Raw genomic sequence first — 22894 nt, 5'->3', positions numbered from 1 at the left:
GTGAGGCAAGAGCCAGGGGGCGGGAAGGGAGAGGGAGAGAAAATCTGAAGCACACTCTGCGCTAAGCCTGACACGGGGCTCGATCTCACTACTGCGAGATCATGACCTGAGCCAAAACCAAGAATTGGGACGCTTAACCAACTGAGCCTCCCACAGGTAATCCCTGACTGTATTATTAATAGCACATTTGGTTCTAAACACTTCTGAGATAATACTATTTTAAAAACAACCTTTTAAGTTTTACCATTTTGCAAAAAGTTCACCGGCTATTGCTTCATGATTATACCTGCACTGTATCTTCCAAAATGCACTTGGTTAATTCCTTCAGTGTGCTTCTGCAGTATCTACTATTCTGTCTTCATTATTGCTTTAAGCGGAGACTTTCAGAAAGGAGGCATACATGACTCCAGGTTTGCTGTCATAAGGAGAACCTTTCTCCCCTAAGCTGGAATAAGTGCCAATAAGTATTTCAACTGGCTACTTTCAGACCAAGAGCCCTGCCTTGGAATCTGGTTTAGAACCATCATACAATTTGGAATTGTTACTTCTGTTCTGCAGAAGTTATTTTAAGTTTTGTATTTTTTTTTGCCTGAACTTAAAACAATGGACCCAATAAAATCATGTTGGCCCCACACTTTGAGATGATCTCCAACATGATCTCAAGAAGATTAGTGGGAGCACCTGAGAGTTTCTCCCTCTTAACCTTCCTTGCTACTCAAAAGTGGCTTTAAGTGGTTTCCTACTGCTATACACATTCTTTCTGATACTGCACATGACAACCAGGAAAGGTCCTTCCAGACACTGAGTTATAAAACCACCAAATATGGAAAACCTGAGTTGATCAGCAGTACTCTGAAAGAAACTTTATCAAAAGTGAGAAATGTGGAGGGTTGGCTGGGAAGATGGTGAAGTAGGAGAACCCTAAGCTCACCTTGTCCCTCGGATACAACTACATAACACTCACTTCAGTGTAAATAACCCAGAAAATGATCTGAAGACTGGCAGAACAAACTCCACAACTAAAGGTAGAGAGGAGGCCACACTGAAGAAAGTACGAAGGGCATAGATGTGGTGTGGGAGTGAAATGGATTGTGGCTGTCTGTGGTGGGAAAACTGGTGGTGGGGAGAAGGGCAAAAACTAGACTTTCGCATTGGGGAGCCCATGAATGGGGAGGATGAATCCCCATAACATTTGCCTTTGAAAGTGAGAAGGGTTGAATTTTTGAGTTCTTACACCCAGTGAGACTTAAAGCCTAGCGCCTTGGTGGCTCAGTCGGTTAAGCATCTGCCTTTAGCTCAGGTCATGATCCCAGGGTCCTGGGATTGAGTCCTGTTTCGGGCTCCCAGCTCAGTGGGAAGCCTGCTTCTCCCTCTCCCTCTGCCCCTTCCCCTGCTTGTGTGCTCTCTGTCAAATGGATAAATAGAATCTTAAAAAAAAAAAAATCAGAGAGCTCAGCTCTGGGAGAGTGCAGAGGGTGTTAAGAAGCCGAGTTCAGACCCTTAAAGAGATAGCACAACAAGCAGCACAAGAACATATAGTGTAGAACCAGCAGTTTGAAAAACACTGACGGCAGACAGAAGGGAGAGTGATTTCCTCATTTCAGAGTGTGGCCTGGAGACACATGGCTCCTCCAGGAACAAAGGAGCTGGCAGGTACCATTTCCCTCCCCTGCCTCCCACTATAAACAATGGCCACTTGTGGGAACCAGTGAAGCCAACACTCATTACCTAACTTGCTTACACCAAGCCCCGCTGCAAACCCTCCAACCCTATGCTTCAGGGGATCCCCCTTCTCAGTCACACTTGCCTCGGTACCACAGCTGCAGATCCTCTCCCTGAGAAGTCTGGTGCAAACCCTGCCAACACATCTCCCAACCTGCACATTTTGTGAAACCTCAGTTCCTGCGGGGGGCAGGTCTCATTTTGCAACCAGCCTGCTGCACACTTTGTTCAAATGCACCCCACTCGCTACTGCAGACCAAACACTGCCCACAATAGGCAAAGAGAGTATCTACAGACAACTGGACTGAAGGCAAAAGAGGTCAAGCCTCAACAGCAGAGAACACACACACAGACACATAGGAGACACTTCCTGAAGCTCCAGGCCCTGGGGAACAGGGGACACTGCACTGCAGGACACTATAGGACTTCTCTTCATAAAAAGACTATTAGTGTTAAAAGCACAAAGTAGCTGACCTTCCTAACACACAGAAAGTCAGACAAAATGAGAAGACAGAAAAACATTTCTCACATGAAAGAACAGAACCAAACCACAGCAAGAGAACTAAGCAAAATGGATAGAAGTAATATGCCTGATAGAGAATTTAAAGTAATGATCATAAAGATACTCAATGGACTTGAGAAGAGTGGAGAACATCAACGAGACCCTTAACACAAAGATAAAAAAAGAACCAGAGATCAAGAACACAATACATGCAATTAAAAATACACTGATGGAATAAATAGCAGACTAGATGAAGTAGAGGAACAAATTAATGACCCGGAAGACGGTAATAGAAGGTAAACTGAGAAAAGGAGAAGGAAGAAAATTATGCAAATTAAGAACAGTCTTCTGGGGAACTCAGATTCCATCAAGTGTAATAACATTCACGTTATAGATATCTCAGAAGAAAAAGAAGAGGCGGCAGAAAAGTTGAAGAAATAATAGCTGAAAAATTCCCTAGTCTGGGGAAAGAAACAGATTTCCAGATCCAGGAGGCAGAGAGATCTCCCCAAAAATTCAACCCAAGGAGGTCCACACACCAAGACACACAGTAATTAAAATGGCAGAAAGTAGCAATAAGAAAAAAACAGCAAGAGAAAAGAAAACAGTTATATACCAGGGAAACCCCATAAGGCTAGCAGTGGATTTTCAACAGAAACTTTCCAGGTCAGAAGGGAGTGATATGATCTATTCAAAGTGCTGAAAGGGAAAAATCTGCAGCCAAGAATACTCTATCCAACAAGGCTACGATTTAGAATAGAAGGAGAGACAGTTTTTCAGTCAAAACCAAAAAAGTTCATGGCCACTAAACCAACCCTATAAGAAGTGTTAAAGGAGCCTCTCTGACTGGAAAGACTGTAAGTGAGAATGTAAAAATAAATATTTTTGTAAAAATCAAAGGATTCATAAAATAAAAAGATGAATATGACACCATATACTTGAATGTGGAGAGAGAGGAATAAAGAACGGTTTCAAATTTAAGTGACCAATAACTTAATACAGACTATATGCAGAAGACGTTATACACAATCCTAAAAGTAACCACACGTCAAAAACCAGTAATAGATATGCAAAGAATAAAGAGAAAAGAATTCCAGTACATTACTAAAGAAAGCCAACAAACCATGACAGAGAGCAAGAGAAGGATCAGACAAACTCTATAAAAACAACCACAACACAAATAACAAAATGGCAATAAATACATACCTATCAATAATTACTTTGAAATGGACTAAATGCTCCAATCAAAAGACACAGGGTGACAAGGTGGATTAAAAAAAACAAGATCCATCAATATGCTGCCTACAAAAGACTCATTTTAGCCGAAGATACCTGCAGAATGTACATAAGGGTGTGGAGAACCATTTATCATGCAAATGGATGTCAAAAGAAAGCTGGGGTGGCAATACTTGTATCAGACAAAATAGACTTTAATACAAAGACTGTCACAACAGACAAAGAAGGATGCTTTTTAATAATAAAGGAGACAATTCAACAGAAATATATAAACAACTGTAAATATTTATGCACCCCAAAACATCAAAGTTAATAAAAAACAAAAAGGAAAACAACAAAAAAACAAAGGAAATAACTGAAGGTAATACATTAAGTAGGACACTTTATTTATATATTTATTCACTTGAGCGAGAGTGAGAGCGAGCTGAGGGAGAGGGAGCACACTCCCCGCTGAGCACAGAGCCCGAGCCACCCAGGCACTCCATAAGTAGGGCACCTTAATACCCCACTTATATTGATGGATAGATCATCCAAACAGAAAATCAACAAGGAAAACAGTGGCTTTGTGTTTTGTTTTGAAAGCAAACAGTGGCTTTGAATGACAGCATTGGACCAGATGGATTAACACATATATATGCAAAACATTCCATCCTAAAACAGCAGAATATACATTCTTTTCAAGTGTACACAGAATATTGTCCAGAAGAGATAACATAAAACAAGTCTCAACAAATAGAAAAAGACTGTAGTCACACTATTCATCTTTTCTGAACACAATACCATGAAACCAGAAATCAACCACAAGAAAAAAATCTGCATCTTTGCAGATATTTCACCTCCATTTCACATGGAGGTGAAATATCATGCTACTAAACAATGAATGGGTCAACCAAGACATCACAGAAGACATAAAAAATTACATGAAAACAAATGAAAATGAAAACACAATGGTCCAAAATCTTTGGGATGCAGCAAAAGCTGTTCTAAGAGGGAAGTTTATAGCAATACAGGCCTATCTGAAGAACCAAGAAATATCTCAAACAATCTAACCATACACCCAAAGAAGCTAGAATAAAAACAAAACCCCAAACCAGCAAAGAAAGGGAATAATAAAGATGAAAACAAAAATAAATGACATAGAAACTAAAAAAAACCCCAAGAGAATAGGGGCGCCTGGGTGGCTCAGTAATTAAGCGGCTGCCTTCGGCTCAGGTCATGATCCCAGAGTCCTGGGATTGAGCCCCGCATCGGGCTCCCTGCTCGGCGGGAAGCCTACTTCTCCCTCTCCCACTCCCTCTGCTTGTGTTCCCTCTCTCGCTGTGTCTTTCTCTGTCAAATAAATAAAATCTTAAAAAAACCAAAAACCAAAACAAAACAAAAACCCAAGAGAATAGACTGAAACCAGGAACTGCTTCTTTGAAAAAGGTCAAGAAAACTGATAAACCTTTTCATCAGAAAAAAAAAGAGAGTACCTAAATAAACAAAATCAATAATTAAAGAGGAGAAATAACCAACACCATTGAAATAAAAACAACTGTAACAGAATAGCATGAAAACCTATATGCCAACAAATCAGACAACTTAGGAGAAATGGATATATTCATAGAAACATATAAACTACCAAAACGAAAGGAGGAAGAATAGAAAATTTGAACAGACTGATTACAAGCAACGAAACTGAATCAGTAATCAAAACACTCCCCCAAAACCTAAGTCCAGGACCAGAGAGCTTCATAGGTGAATTCTACCAAACATTTAAAAAAGAGTTGCTACCTATTATTTTCAAACTATTCCAAAAAATGCAAGAGGAAGAAAACTTCCAAATCCATTCTATGAGGCCAGTATCACTGTAATAACAGAACGAGATAAAGACAGCCCAAAAAAGAGAACCACAAACCAGTATCTCTCATGAATATAAATGTAAATGTTCTCAACAAAATATTAGCTAACTGAATCCAACAATACATTAAAAAATCCAACACCACAATCAAGTGGGATTTATTCTCAGAATGAAAGGGTGGTTCAATATTCGCAAAACAATCAACGTGATATGTCACGTCAATAAGAGAAAGGATAAAAAGTATATGATCATTTCAGTAGATGTAGAAAAAGCATCTGATAAAATATAACATCCATTCATGTAAAAAAAACCCTCTGCAATGTAGATTTAGAGGGAACATACCCCCAAAATAATAAAGGTCTTACATGAAAAATTCACAGCTGACATCATACTCAATAGTGAAAAACTGAGAGCTTTTCCCCTAAGGTCATCAACATGACAAGGATGTCCACTCTCAGCACTTTTTTTTTTTTTTAAGATTTTATTTATTTATTTGACAGAGAGAGACACAGTGAGAGAGGGAACACAAACAGGGACAGAGGGAGAGGAGAAGCAGGCTTCCCAAGGAGCAGGGAGGCCGATGCGGGGCTGGATCCCAGGACCCCAGGATCATGACCTGAGCCAAAGGCAGTTGCTTAACGACTAAGCCACCCAGGCGCCCCAGCACTTTTATTCAGCATAGAAGTCCTAGCTACAGCAATTAAACAACATTAAGAAATAAAAGGCATCCAAACTGGGAAGAAAAAAGTAAAACTCTATTTGCAGATAATATACATGTATATATATGGTGTACTATATATATATATACACACTGTGTGTGTGTATATACATATATATATATATACACACACACACACACACACATACACATACACAGACTCCACCAAAAAACTGCTGGGACTGATAAATGAAGTCAGTAAAGTTACAGGATACAAAATTATTGTACAGAAATCTGCTGCACTCCTACACACTAATAATGAAGTGGCAGAAAGTGAAATTAAGAAAACAATCCCGGGGCGCCTGGGTGGCTCGGTTGTTAAGCGTCTGCCTTCGGATCAGGTCATGATCCCGGGGTCCTGGGATTGAGCCCTGCATCGGGCTCCCTGCTCGGCGGGAAGCCTGCTTCTCCCTTCTCCCACTCCCCCTGCTGATGTTCCCTCTCTAGCTGTCTCTCTGTCAAATAAATAAAATCTTTAAAAACAAAACAAAACAAAACAAAACAATCCCAATTACAACTGCACCAAAACCAAAAAAAATACCTAGAAATAAGCTTAACCAAACAGGGGAAAGACCTGTACTTTGGAAACTATAAAACACCGATGAAAGAAATTCAAGACAACACAAAGAAGTGGAAAGACATTCCATGCTCATGGGTTGGAGGAACAAATACTATTAAAATGTCTATATCCTTTAAAGTAATCTACAGATCAAATACCAACAGCATTTTTCACAGAACTAAAACGAACAATCTTAAAATTGTATGGAACCGCAGAAGACCTCAAATAGCCAAAGCAATCTTGAAAAAGAAAAACAAAACTAGGGGTATCACAATTCCAGATTTCAAGTTATATTATAAAGCAGTAGTAATTAAAGCAGTATGGTACTAGCATAAAAACAGACACACAGATCAAAAGAATAGAATAGAAAACCCAGAAATGAACCCATAATTATATGGTCAATCTTCAATGAAGGAGAAATCAATATGCAATGGGAAAAAGACAGTTTCTTCAACAAATGGTATTGGGAAAACTGGACAGCTATATGCACACACACACAAAAAAAAAGAAAGAAAAAGAAAAAAACAGGACCACCTTCTTACACCATACAGAAAAATAAATTCAAGATGGATTAAATGGGGCGCTTGGGTGGCATGGTCGGTTAAGCATCCAACTCTTGATCTCAGCTCAGGTTTTGATCTCAGGATCGTGAGTTCAAGCCCTGCGCTGGGCTACATGCTGGGTGTGGAGCCTACTTAAAAATAAGTAAATAAATAAACAAAACCAAAAACAAACAAACAAAAAAACAAGAAAAACCCAAAATGGATTAAAACCTAAATATGAGACCTGAAATCATAATAATCCTAGAAGAGAGCACAGGCAGTAATTTCTTCAACATCAGCCACAACCACTTCTTTCTAGATACATCTCCTAAGGCAAGGGAAATAAAAGCAAAAAATTGGGATTTCATCAAAATAAAGATTTTCTGCACAGTGAAGGAAACAATCAACAAAACTAAAAGGCAACCTCCTGAATGGAAGAAGATATTTGCAAATGACATATCCAATAAAGGATTAGTAGTATCCAAAATATATAAAGAACTGATACAACTTGGGGTGCCTGGGTGGCTCAGTTAGTTAAGCATCTGACTCTTGATTTCACTCTGGTCACGATCTCAGGGTTGTGAGATTAAGCCCGGCATCAGGCTCCGTGCTCAGAGGGGAGTCTGCTTCTCTGCTTCTCTCCCTCTCCTCCTCTGTGTGCAAATTCTCTAATATAAATACATGAATCCTAAAAAAAAAAAAAAAAGAACTGATACAACACCCAAAAATCTAAATAATCCACGGGCAGAAGACACGAAAAGACATTTCTCCAAAGAAGACATACAGATGGCCAACAAACATATGAAAGGATGCTCAACATCACTGATCATCAGGGAAATGCAAATCAAAACTACAAGGAGAGTGGGGCACCTAGGTGGCTCAGTTGGTTAAGCAGCTGGTTCTTGATTTCAGCCCAGGTAATGATCTCAGGGTCCTGGGATTGAGCTGCACTGGGGTTCCTGCTCACTGGGGAATCTGTTTGAGGATTCTCTCTCCCTCTCCCTCTGCCCCTCCCCCCAACTCGCATGTGTGCACACACTCTCTAAAATAAATCAATAAATCGTTTTTTTCAAGATTTTATTTATTTATTTGACAAAGAGAAAGAGACGGTGAGAGAGGGGACACAAGCAGGGGGAGTGGGAGAGGGAGAAGCAGGCTTCCCACTGAGCAGGGAGCCCGATATGGGGCTTGATCCCAGTACCCTGAGCCTAAGGCAGATGCTTAACGGCTGAGCCACCCAGGTGCCCTAAATCAATATAACAAACAAACAAACAAACAATGAATCATGGAACCCTACATCAAAAACTAATGATGTAATGTATGGTGATTAACATAACAATAAAAAATAAAAAAAAAACCCAAAGAAACAATAAAAACAAAACAAAAAAACCCTACAAGGAGATACCACCTCATACCTGTCAGAATAGCTAAAATCAAAAATACAAGAAATAACACGTGTTGGTGAGGATGTGGAGAAAAGGAACCCTTGTGCACTGTTGGTGGGAATGCAAATTGGTGCAAGGCACTGTGTAAAACAGTGTGGAGGTTCCTCACAAAATTAAAAATAGAACTGCCCTAGGATCAAATAATCTTACTACTGGGTATTTACCCCCAAAATACAAATACACTAAGTCAAAGGGATAAATGCACCCCTATGTTCACTGCAGCATTATTTACAATAGCCAAACTATGGAAGCAGCGCAAGTGCTCACTGACAGATAAATGGATAGTAGTGTATATATAGATAATGGAATATTACTTGGCCACAAGAAAGAATGAAATCTTGCCATTTGCAATCCTATGGAGGAGCTAGACAGTATTATGTTAAGTGAAATAAGTCAGTCAGAGAAAGACAAATATCGTATGATTTCACTCATATGTGGAATTTAAGAAACACAAAGGAGCAAAGGGAGAGAGAGAGAAACCAAGAAATAGAATCTTAACTACAGAAAACAAAGTGATGGTCACCAGAGGGGAGGTAGGTGGGGCGATGGGTGAAATAGGATTTGGGGAATAAAGAATATACTTATCATGATGAAAAAAGAAAAAAGGAAAAAAAAAACAAAAACCAGAAAAAGATATAAGCACACACAAAATACCCCAAAACCCCCAAACAAAGCTCAGGCCCCACAGGTATTTTTCTCCAACCAGGCCTGTGTGATAAACATTAAGGAAGAAAGGCTTCAGAAATCTGGCTCATCTACACATTGGATAACCCCCACTGAGCACAACTGCTCCTTTACTTTTAGAAGTGCTTATTAAGCACCTGTTGCAGTACCAATGTGAGTCAGGAAGCCCTGGAACCCTCACTGTCCCCAGAACAGAAGTCTCTATGTCAGCTATTGTCCTTTGCAGGTTCCTTCACTGTCCCTTCGATATTCAGAAGCTCTACTCATCCCTGAACTTTCTAACGAACATCAGTCTGTTAGCTACCTTGTGACAGACCTTAAATCCATTCTCCCTTTCTTGCCTAGTATTAGGGCATTAGCTGGACTTTGGAATCTCTCCTGCAGTCAGGTATGGCCAGCCATGTAAACTAAGTTCAAGTCATGGGTCTCTTGGGTGTTGGCATTAAAACATTGGCTATGTCTTCCAGCACTCTTTTTCCTTTCCAAGGGCAGAAACATGGATATGACAGTGACCCAGCTTTGACAATTCAACAGACAACATCCCGGAGAATGGTAGAGCAACAACATGGAAAGAACCTGGAATGGAATACAGATACTTACCTGCTCTGAATTACCTTCTATCTCTGCATATTACATGAGAGAGAAATACACTTCTGTCTTGAATTAAAAAAAAAAAAAGTGGAGGGTGGAGATTCTAAAATTTTAATAAAAGGAAACTTCATTTAGAATGGAGTCAGGAGGCCAGCAGGGGGAGCTTTCACACCCTACCACTCCTCAGTTGCAAACCCAACAGGAAGAGACAAAGGACCCACATTAGTATTCCAGTAGGAGGGAGGCTTTCCTTCTCCACTCCCACCCCAGCAAACAGTCCAGCCAATATGAGACCATCACAACTCAGCCAATGAAAAGCCACTACAGTTCAAGTTCCCAGTTTACTCCAATGGATTTATTTTGTTCATAACAGCCTTCCCAATATCCCCCTTTCCTCTATAAAAGAGCGTTTCTCTCTTTTGTTCTTTGGACTTGCCTATGGTTTTGCCATAGTTTGCTTGTCCTGGATTGCAATTCTCTGCTATTCCTGAATAAACCCATTTTTGCTCGTAAAGAACTGGCAGACTGACTGACTGAGAGCATGCACTTGCAGGGGGAAGGGGATGGGGGAAAAGGAGAGAGAATCTTAAGCAGGCTCCATGCCTAGTGCAGTCCGATGTGGGGCTCGATCTCACAACCCTGAGATCATGACCTAAGCCAAAATCAAGAGTCCACACTTAACTGATTGAGCCACCCAGGTGCCCCTGGCAGTTTTATTTTTAAGGTTAACAAAAACAAATACTATTCTGGAAAATCACCAAATGAAAAAGTAAGCAAAAATACAACACTAAACTGTTCCAGAAACAATGAAATCAAGGAACCTTCATTCAAAGTTCAACAAAGAGACAGAAAACAAAAAGGAACCAAAAGGTTTTGGTGCTAAAGAATACGACGACTGAATTGAAGAATTCAACAGAGAGGGAGCTTCAACAACAGACTAGATCAAGTAGAAGAGTATGAGAGCTTGAAGATAGATATTGGAAATTAGCTAATCAGAGGAGAAAAAAAGTGAAAAGAATGAAGAAGCCAGGCTATGGAACTTCTGGGACACCATCAATAAAAATAATATATGCATCATTATAGTCTCAGAAGGAAAAGGGAGGGAGAAAGGAGTGGAAAGCTTATATAAAGAAATAATGGCTGGAGGACTTCTGGGAAGATGGTGGAGTGGGAAGATCCTAAGCTCACCTTGTCCCATGCATACAACTGGATAATACCCATACAGAAAGTTCAATGTACTACCATATGTTTTAATATTTAAACCTTTGATGAAATACAAGATATTGGGAAAATATAAATTATCAAAGAAACTACTACTCCTCTACTACCCAAGAATAATAGCTGGAGTGTGTTAAGTTATTGGGTGCTTCGGTGTTCTAGATACCAACTGCATACATGGTGCTGTGTTAACTTGTCTTTTCTAATTTAGTCTTCACAATAAATTAGAAATTGGAACTATTATGATGCTATTTTACAAATGAAAAAACTGAGGCTCAGGTAGATTAGACAATTTGCCCACAGTCACATAGACAGTAAGCATGAATCTAAAAAGTTATCAGAAATTAACTCCCCTAGGATTCCAGGACCAGAAGACTGACTGTACTAGTATTTTCTTTTAAACTTTCTAATCCCCTGCCCCCAAATAAATAATGGAGGTTACTGGAAAGTTACAGGAGGAAAAAAACCATAATAAGAAATGGAAAACTACCTAATTCACTTTATTTAGCATAAATTGGATACCAAAATCTGGTATAGGTATCACACATTTAACAAAAACAAAACTAAACTAAAGACCACCATTTCCCAATCTGTTTTCCACATCAAAGCTATCACTATTGAAATGTACCAAAATCTTTTTCTGATAATAATCCTTGAAAAATCTAGTAATAAAGCATGCTTCCCTCAACATAATAAGGATTATCTATCTTAAGCCAATAGTCAATATAATCCTTAGTATAAATTTTAGAGACATTTGCACTGAAATCAGAAACAAAACATACATGCCCACTCTCATCACTATACCACTGCGTGTGAAAATCTAATTAAAATAAATAGAACGTGAAATAAAATCAGCAGAAAATAGATCACAAAATATTTGCAGACAAATTTCTGCATGAAACACCCAAGACTCAAAAAAATAAATTTTATAAATAATACAATAATTCAGCAATACAACTGGACTCAAACCTTTTGAGACCATAATTACTGGCTAAAGAAATAGTAGACAACATGGATTTAATTCACAATTTACAAGAAGCAAATCATGTAAAAATTTGTGTAATTAACATTTACTAAGCATTTCTTATATGCCAGGCACTGTTTTTAATTTTGGAGTACAGAAATGAACCAACTAGACTAAGTTGCCTACATTCACGAAATACAAGTGTGAAACTTAACATAGAGGCACCTACATAGGTTGTGTAGAGAATCATACCTGATGACTTGAATAAAAAGAGAGATATACAACATTTTTGGATGAAAATATGAAATACTGAAAACATGTCAATATTTACCAAATTCAACAACTAAAACAGAATTTCAATCATTTTGACTAAAATTACATTATAGTTGTTGAACACTTGCAAAGTGATTTAATTTACCTGGGGGAAAAAATGAAAAACAGAACAGAAAGGAACTACTTAAGAAAATTTTGAACAAAACAAAACAAAACAAAAAAACAGGATATACCACCAGACAGAACATTATCATATAAAAGTGTATAATTAAAAATCACAATAATTAAATCTTTACAGTATTGTCACAAAAACAGATAGGCTAATAATGGAACAGAATAGGTAGCTAGAAACAAACTGGCAAATTCAAGAATTAAACCCAAGATTAAAAAAAAGCGTCACTTAAAAATCTCATCTCATATGATACATCAAAATAATTAGGAATGGATTAAATAGTTATGTGAAAAAGACGACAGACCATACAATCCAGAAGGAAACACAAGTATATATTTGACTTTTGGATGGAAATTATATCAATTAAAAAAACAGATCACAAAAGAATAAAAAGTTGGACTAGTTAAACCTGACAAAATTGTGCACATCAAAAACCATTATAAGCACAGTTAAAAATCAAGTTAGAAATGTGGAAAAGCCACCATAACTACAACTAAACAATGGTTAGCATCTGTACTACAAAAGGCGCTTGTAGAAATAAGGAAAGACTAATAGTTCAATTGAAAAATTTGCAAAGACTATTGACAATTTACAGAAGAGTAAATATAAAACACTGATAAATATGTGAAAAGAAATCATACCAGTAAATCAAAGAAAACTAAAATATTTTTTGCTGAATTAGAAAATAATTATATGCAACTGATGAATCACTAAATTCAACCTCTGAAACTGATAACACTATGTTAATTAAATTGAATTAAATACAAAATTTAAAACAAGAAAATATTTAAAAGCTCAGGAGTAATTAATGCTGAGAAGGTCCAATGCGACAGAAACTTTCAGAAACTGCTGATAGAGTACAGATTGGTATGCTCTTTTTGGAAAGTAATTGGGCACTGTGTATCAAGATTTTCAACATGTTCATAACCATTAAATAGGTATTCCATTTCTAGAAATAGTCAGAAATGTGTACAGAGTGATATATCATTGTAATAGTCACAATGTTATAAAATCCAAAAGTGCAGAAATAACCTAACTGCCCAACAGAAAGGGAATGGCTGAGTAAAATCAAAGTACATCTAAATGATTAAATTTTATATAACAATTAAAAATAACACTTATAAAATTTTAAGAAGTACAAAAATATTAATATAATGCTAAACAGATGGGAGGAAAAGATGGTGGAGGAGTAAGGGACCTTATTCCAACCGGTCCCCTGGATTGAGCTGTATATCTACCAGACCAGTCTGAACACCCACAAAATCAGCCTGAGATGTAAGAAGATATATCTGGATCTCTACAAACAGAATATGGCAGGTGGTTGGTGTCAAGGTACGAAGTGGGAAGGCGTGATTCCGTGGGCATATGTCAGAGGATAAATGAAAGGGGAGGGAGCCGAGCCATCAGGATCCTACACCACTGGTGAGCGATGGCCTCCCGTGCTGGGGACCGGGCACAGGTTCGCAGACTGGTAGCAACGGGGAAAGGACTTTAGGGCAGCCCCCTGGACTGAAACCGGAGCGGCAGGGCCACACGTGCGAACTGGGGGCAGCTGGCGGTTTTATAAGCACAAAGGGCAGAAACGTGATGCTGCAGTTCTTAGCAGCACAGAGAGAAACGGAGAGGGTATGGCCTGGAGAGCTCACTGAAGAACAGACTGTGATCTCTCTGCTTTGACTCTTGGAAGAGACGCGGAAAGCCACCAGGGAAAGCCACAAGAGAAAAGCCCCGAAAAACTGATTTTCACTGAGCCCATCCCCCCCACAGGGGGCAGGGCAATTCTGCCCAAACACGGTTGCCTGAGTAACAGCGCAGCAGGCCTCTCCCCTAGAAGGCTGGGAGAACAAGAGGCCAACAACCCTAAGGTCCCTATGAAACAGATGCATCTTGCTTGGGTTGTGGTCAATAATTTGGACTCTGTACATTCCCTCAACCACCCCTCAACAGAATGACTAGGAGGAGGAACCCCCAAATAGGAAAGACTCAGAGACTGTGACTTCTGCCACAGATTTATAAATGCATACAGATATAACCAAGATGCTGGAAATGGACTTCAGGGTTAACAGTTACGAAGACGATGGCTAGAATGGAGAAATCGATTAATGGCAGAAATGAAAGCTGAACTGGCAGAACTTAAAAATGCTATCAATGAGGTCCAATCTAATCTAGATACTCTTAACAGCTAGGGTAAACGAGGCAGAAGAACGAATTTGTGATCCAGAAGACAAATTGATAGAAAAGAAGGAAAAAGGAGGCTTAAAATCCATGAAAACAGAATTAGAGAAGTAAATGACGCCATGAAACGTTCCAAAGTCAGAATTATTGGGATCCCTGAGGGGGTGGAGAGAGAGAGAGGACAAGAAGATATATTTGAGCAAATCATAGCTGTGAACTTCCCTAATCTAGGGAATGAAACAAGCATTCGTGTCCTAGAGGCAGAGAGGACCCCTTTCAAGATCAAGGAAAACAGACCAACGCCCTGGCATGTAATAGTAAAACTTGCAAATCTTAGAACCAAGGAAACCACCTTAAGGGCAGTTAGGAGGCAGAGATTCCTTAGGTACAGAGGGAGGAACATCAGAATAACATCAGACCTATCCACAGAGACCTGGTAAGCCAGAAAGGGCTGGCAAGACATATTCAGGGTACTAACTGAGAAGAACATGCAGCCAAGAATACTTTATCCGGCAAAGCTGTCATTCAGAATGGATGGAGAGATGCAGAGCTTCCAAGACGGGCAGAAACTGAAAGAATATGTGACCACTAAGCCAGCCCTGCAAGAAATATTAAGGGGGTTTCTATTAAAGGAAAAAAGACCCCAAGAGTGATATAGAATAGAAATTTAAAGAGACAATCTATAGAAACAAGGACTTCACAGGCAACATGATGACAATACATATCTTTCAAAAATCATTCTAAACATGAACAGCCTAAATGCCCTTGTAAAATGGCACAGGGTTGCAGACTGGATAAAAAGACAGGACCTATCCATATGCTGCCTATAAGAGACTCATTTTGAACCTAAAGATACATTCAGACTGAAAGTGAAGGGATGGAGATCCATCTTCCGTGCCAACGGACCTCAAAAGAAAGCTGGGGTAGCAATTCTTAAATCAGACAAATTAGATTTTAAGCTAAAGACTGTAGTTAGAGACACAGGACACTAGATCATTCTTAAAGGGTCTATACAACAAGAAGATCTAACAAATGTAAATATCTATGTCCCCAACATGGGAGCAGCCAAATACATAAGCCAACTGTTAACGAAAACAGGCATATTGATAATAATACATTAATTGTAGGAGACCTCAATACTCCACTCTCAGCACCAGACAGATAATCCAAGCAGAAAATCAACAAAGAAACAAGAGCTTTGAATGACACGCTGGACCAAATGGACCTCATAGATATATACAAAACATTCCACCCTGAAACAACAGAATACTCATTCTTCTTGAGCGCACATGGAACTTTCTCCAGAATAGAACACATATTGGGTCACAACCGATACCAAAAGACTGAGATTATTCCCTGCATATTCTCAGACCGTAATGCTTTAAAACTGGAACTCAATCACAGAGAAAAATTTGAAAGAAATTCAAACACTTGGAAGCTAAAGACCACTCTGCTCAAGAATGTTTGGGTTGGGGTGCCTGGGTGGCTCAGTCATTAATCGGCTGCCTTTGGCTCAGGTCATGATCCCAGGGTCCTGGGATCGAGCCCTGCATCGGGCTCCCCGCTCCACGGGAAGCCTGCTTCTCCCTCTCCCACTCCCCCTGCTTGTGTTCCCTCTCTCGCTGTCTCTCTCTCTGTTGAATAAATAAATAAAATCTTAAAAAAAAAAAAATGTTTGGGTTAACCAGGAAATCAAAGCAGAACTTAAACAATTCATGGAAACCAACAGGAACAAAAACACATTGGTCCAAAATCTATGGGATACTGCAAAGGCGGTCCTAAGGGGGAAATACGTAGCCATCCAAGCCTCACTCAAAAAAACAGAAAAATCCCGAATTCACCAACCAACTTTACACCTTAAAGAACTGGAGAAAAACCAACAAACGATGCCTAAGCCACGCATGAGAAGAAAAATAATTAAGATTAGAGCAGAGATCAATGAATCAGAAACCAGAAACACAGTAGATCAGATCAACGAAACTAAAAGCTGGTTCTTTGAAGGAATTAATAAGACCGATAAACCACCGGCCAGACTTAACCAAACAAAAGAGAAAGGACCCAAATTAATAAAATTATGAAAGAAAGGGGAGAGATCATGACTAACACCAAGGAAATAGAAATAATTACTAGAAATTATTATCAACAACTATATGCCAATAAATTAAGCAACCTGGAAGAAATGGATGCCTTCCTGGAAACCTATAAACTACCAAGACTGAAACAGTAAGAAACTGACAACCTGAATAGGCCAGTAACCAGGAACGAGATTGAAGCAGTGATCAAAAACCTCCCAAAAAACAAGACTCCAGGGCCTGATGGATTCCCTGGGGAATTCTACTGAACATTCAAAGAAAAAATAATACCTATTCTCCTGAAACTGTTTCAAAAAACAGAAGCAGAAGGAAAGCTTCCAGACTCATTCTATGAGGCCAGCATTACCTTAATCCCCAAACCAGGCAAAGACCCCATCAAAAAGAATTTCAGACCGATATCCCTGATGAATATGGATTCCAAAATTCTCAACAAAATCCTAGCTAATAGGACCCAACAATACATTAAAAGGATCATCCACCACGACCAAGTGGGATTTTTCCCCAGGATGCAAGGGTGGTTCAACATATGCAAATTAATCAATGTAATAGAACACATTAATAAGAGGAGGGAGAAGAACCATATGGTCCTCTCAATTAATGCACAAAAAGCATGACAAAATACAGCATCCTTTCTTGATTAAAACTCTTCAGAGTATAGAGATAGAGGGAACATGCCTCAATTTCATAAAATCCATCTATGAAAAACCCACAGTGAATATCATCCTCAATGGGGAAAGCTGAGAGCCTTTCCCTTAAGATCAGGAACATGACAAGGATGCCCACACTTGCCACTATTGTTCAACATAGTACTAGAAGTCCTAGCAATAGCAATCAGACAACAAAAAGAAATAAATGTATTCAAATTGGCAAAGAAGAAGTCAAACTCTCTCTTCACAGATGATACTTTTTGTGGAAAATCCGGAAGACTCCACCCCCAAATTACTAGAACTCATACAGCAATTCAGTAACGTGGCAGGATACAAAAATCAATGCACAGAAATCATTGAATAAGAAATCAGTTGCTTTCTTATACACTAACAATGCAATTGTAGAAAGAGAAATTAGAGAACTGATTCCATTTACAATAGCACCAAAACTTGTAAGGTACCTCGGAATAAACCTAACCAAAGAGGTAAAGGATCTACATTCTAGGAACTACAGAACACTCATGAAAGAAATTGAAGGAGACACAAAGAGGTGGAAAAACATTCCATGCTCATGGACGGGAAGAATAAACATTGTTAAAATGTCTATGCTGCCCAGAGCAATCTATACCTTCAATGCCATCCTGATCAAAATTCCAATGACATTTTTCCAAAGTGCTGGAACAAACAATCCTAAAATTTGTATGGAATCAGAAAACCCCAAACTGTCAAGGAAATGTTGAAAAAGAAAAACGAAGCTGGGGCAACAGGTCGCCTGATTTCAAGCTATATTGCAACGCCGTGATCACCAAGACAGCATGGTACTGACACAAAAACAGACATATAGACCAATGGAACAGAACAGAGAGCCCAGATATGGACCCTCAACTCTATGGTCAAATAATCTTCGACAAAGCAGGAAAAAATATGCAATGGAAAAAAGACAGTCTCTGGGAAAACTGGGCAGCTATATACAGAAGAATGAAACTCGACCATTCTCAAACACTGTAAACAAAGATCAACTCAAAATGGATGAAAGATCTCAGTGTGAGACAGGAATCCATCAAAATCCTAAGAACATAGGCAGTAACCTCTTCGACATCGGCCACAGCAACTTCTTTCAAGATACATCTCCAAAGGCAAGGGAAACAAAAGCAAAAATGAACTTTTGGGACTTCATCAAGATAAAAAGCTTCTGCACAGCAAAGGAAACAGTCAACAAAACAAAGAGGCAACCCACAGAATGGGAGAAGGTATCTGCAAATGACACTATAGACAAAGGGCTGATATCCAAGATCTATAAAGAAGTTCTCAAACTCAACACCCAAAAAACAAATAATCAAGTCAAAAAACGGGCAGAAGACACGAACAGACCCTTCTCCAAAGACGACATACAAATGGCTAACAGACACATGAAAAAATGTTCATCATCATCAGCCATCAGGGAAATTCAAATCAAAACCACACTGAGATACCACCTTACACCAGTTAGAATGGCAAAAACTGACAAGACAAGAAACAACAAATGTTGAAGAGGTTGTGGAGAAATGGAAACCCACTTACACTGTTGGTGGGAATGCAAGTTGGGACAGCCACTTTGGAAAACAGTGTGGAGGTTCCTAAAAAAATTAAAAATAGAGCTATCCTATGACCCAGCAATTGCACTACTGGGTATTTACCCCAAAGACACAGATGTAGTGAAAAGAAGGGTCACATGCACCCCAGTGTTCACAGCAGCAATGTCCGCAAGAGCCAAACTGTGGAAAGAGCCAAGATGCCCTTCAACGGATGAATGGATAAAGAAGATGTGGTCCATATATACAATGGAATATCACTCAGCCATCAGAAAGGATGAATACCCAACTTTTATATTAACATGGATGGGACTGGAGGGAATTATGCTAAGTGAATTAAGTCAAGCAGAGAAAGACAATTATCATAGGGTCTCACTTATTTGTGGAACATAAGGAATAGTATGGAGGACATTAGGAGAAGGAAGGGAAAAATGAAGGGGGGGAATCAGAAGGGGAGAAGAACCATGAGAGACTATGGACTCTGAGAAACAAACTGAGGGTTTTAGAGGGGAGGGGTGACGGTGGATGGGTTAGCCTGGTGATGGGTATTAAGGAGGGCACGTACTGCATGGAGCACTGTGTGTTACATGCAAACAATGAATCATGGAACACTACATCAAAAACTAATGATGTACTGTATGGTGACTAACGTAACATAATAAATTAAATTAAAAAATATATAATGCTAAATAGGGAAAAAGATAAAAACTAGGGAAAATACTTAAAAATGTTACTATTTTGGGGGCACCTGGGTGGTTTAGGTGTTAAGCACCTGCCTTCGGCTCAGGTCATGATCCAGGTTCTGGGATGGAGCCCCACATCGGGCTCCCTGCTCAGCAGGAAGCCTGCTTCTCCCTCTCCCTCTTCCTCTGCTGGTGTTCCCTCTCTTGCTGTATCTCTCTCTGTCAAATAAATAAAATCTTTAAAAAAAAAAGTTACTATTTTTTTATTATTATTAATTAATTAATTAATTTTTTTAAAAGATTTTATTTATTTATTTGAGAGAGAGAGAATGAGATAGAGAGCACGAGAGGGGAGAGGGTCAGAGGGAGAAGCAGACTCCCTGCCGAGCAGGGAGCCCGATGCGGGACTCGATCCCGGGACTCCAGAATCACGACCTGAGCCGAAGGCAGTCGCTTAACCAACTGAGCCACCCAGGCGCCCTTTATTATTATTTATTAAAAAAGTTACTATCTCTTAGTAACCGAGTTATTCTTATGCTTTTCTTCAATTCCAAAAATTTTTTACAATAAAAATATATTGGTTATTTTTAGGTGGGATCCTCTTAAAAATTAGGTTTTATCTACTTAGGAAGTCAGACATAATCCATCACATGTAAAACTGGCTGACTCGGTTAAAATTTAACAAGAATGGTTTTACGGTGTATTTATCACATGGGAAACAAAATACCTGAATTTTAAGAAATCTTAGCTTTAAGTATAGGAGATGTTGGTATAGTAAGGCCATCTTCCCACTGTAAGTCACTTAAAAAATCACTTAGGGGCTGAAGTAATGCAGCCTATTATTTCTGCAATTTCAGTACACATAGTCAGCATGGCTTATCATGGTGCCTGGCAGTATGCTGCATTAAAATGCATTTTTTCTAATATTACATTAAGTAACAAATACAACCTAACCTATTATAATAATGGTAACATTTTGACAGCAGTTTTAATCTATACTATGGTATGTTATCCCTGGAGAATTAATTCTTATTAGAACAGCATATAGATCTTCCCTCACTTATGATGGGGTTATGTTCCAATAAACCCACTGTAAATTGAAAATATCGTAAGTTGAAAATGCATTTAGTACATCTAACCTACTTAACATCATAGCTTAGCCTAGCCTACCTTAAATAAACTGAGAACACGTATATTAGGCCAAGCTGGGCAAAATCATCTAACACAAAGCCTATTTTATATAAAATATTGAATATCTCATGTAATTTATTGACTACTATATCTACAGTGACAAACAGAATGGTTTGAAGTGTACTAGCTGTTTACTCACATGGTCACACGGCTGCCTGGGAGTGTATGAGAGAGAATTGTGCAGCAGTGTATGCTAGGCAGGGTGAAAAAGATAAAAATTCAAAATTTGAAGTACAGTTTTCTACTGAATGCATATTGCTTTTGCACCATCTTAAAATAAAAAAATCCCAAGTCAAACCATTACAAGTTGGGGACTGTCAGTATAAAGCTGGCCAAAACCTGCATTATTCTATCTTATGAAAAAATATGATCTTGAAAAGTACAGTTTTAATAATAAATAATTTCACTATAAAAGTATCCACAGAGTAGTCATCTTACATTACCAATTCAAAGCATTAATGTTTTTGGAGAAAAACTGCTAATTCATGTACTTTTTTTTTCCACCTGAAGATTTATTTAAACATTTAAGAAACACTAATTTGTGGAGCTGGGAGTGACTTCTTCCTTTTATTGTGTAAATGCTCCCAAGACAGTAACTAATTTAAACATATAAGTTAATAATTTAAATCAGGTAACATCCCTATCATGATCTTGTTTAATTGATAAAACTGTTCTGTTTCTTCAATACTGGCTTTATTTTATTTATTTTTTTAAACATTCTATTTATTTATGAGAGAGAGAGAGAGATGGCAGGAACGGGAGGAGGGGCAGAGGGAGATGAGAAGCAGACTCCCTGCTAAGCAGGGAGCCCGACGCACGGAGGGGGCTTGATCCCAGGACTCTGGGATCATGACCTGAGCTGAAGGCAGACACCTAACCAGACACCCTTGAATACTGGCTTTAAAACTTCGGTGAAGTGTCGTAAACCACTTTTAAGACAGTAACAAAATAAAAGCTTTTTTTCTTGTCTTTAGACATATCCTATGAAGCCTTTATTGAATATGCAGATACTTGTCTGTCCAACAGAATAATGATGGTGAGTGTGAGAATGCCCATGTGTACATGGTGTGAGTAAGTGTGTGAATGTGTGGTCAAAAGAAATGTTGTATTTGGGTAAGAATTAAAAAGAGCATTAGAGCATTAGACGTTGGTTGCACTAAGTAATATACAGAATTGCTGAATTACTTTATCATACACCTGAAACAAATATAACAATGTATGTTAACTATACTGGAATTAAAATAAATAAATAGCATCTCTCCTACAAAAAAAAACCTCATTAACTTACTTTTTAAAATAACCACTAGTTTACAGTTTCAAATACTTAAAAATACCCTAGGAATAAAAGAAATGAGCCACACCTTTAATGAGCACCTTATCCTTGCAATTAGTTACTGTAATATATGGAAGTACTGAGACAGAAAATACAATTTGTAGTAACAGTGGGATTAAATTTCAGGTACTTACTGAGACTCAACTTGCTGTTTAATTTCTTGCCATTCCCCATATGGGTTTGACTTTTTATGAGCTTTGGATTTTTCTTCATTTGGACCTGATGAATTTTGCTCTTGGATATTTTTTTCTTTCTGTGTTTCTGGTTCAATTCCTTTATCACTATTTTTTTTTTTTTCCTGAAATGTCAAAGTCAAGAAATAACATACTTCAAGCAAAACTACAGGGACACAATTTAACATAATCTTATTGATTTATAAATAATAATACATTAACTCAATATTTTTAATTGCACATAACACAAAAAATATACATAAGAGAATTTTAATGCTTGATTAGGTTTTTGATTATGTCAAATGTTAAGATACCATGGGCCAAGGCTGGTTTTTAAAATAATCTAATATGATTCTATTAATATTCTACAATTTTTTAAAAAATTATTTATTTGACACAGAGACAGCACAAGCAGGGGGAGCAGCAGGCAGAGGGAGAGGAAGAAGCAGGCTTCCTGCTGAACAGGGAGCCTGATGTGGGGCTTGATCCTAGGACCCTGGGAGCATGACCTGAGCCAAAGGCAGATGCTTAACCGACTGAGTCACCCAGGCACCCCAATGTT

General features: G+C 38.6%; 1 protein-coding gene across 2 annotated transcripts in view; it reads right to left on the bottom strand.

The window, feature by feature from the left end:
* WBP4 (WW domain binding protein 4) overlaps window positions 1-22894 on the bottom strand; it is a 59896-nt gene that overhangs the window by 15473 nt on the left and 21529 nt on the right. For both annotated transcript variants that reach the window (XM_073894488.1, XM_025874809.2), the window contains exon 9: window positions 22294-22457. In XM_073894488.1, the coding sequence (XP_073750589.1) occupies window positions 22294-22457 (164 nt within the window). The remainder of the gene's footprint in view (window positions 1-22293; window positions 22458-22894) is intronic.

This window comes from Callorhinus ursinus, unplaced genomic scaffold (genome assembly GCF_003265705.2).
Source record: "Callorhinus ursinus isolate GAN/ISIS: 27379988/994484 unplaced genomic scaffold, GSC_fseal_2.0 scaffold7, whole genome shotgun sequence".
Lineage (NCBI taxonomy): Eukaryota > Metazoa > Chordata > Mammalia > Carnivora > Otariidae > Callorhinus > Callorhinus ursinus.
The sequence above is the reverse complement of the archived record's forward strand: the minus strand, read 5'-3'. Positions and strand labels throughout refer to the sequence as shown.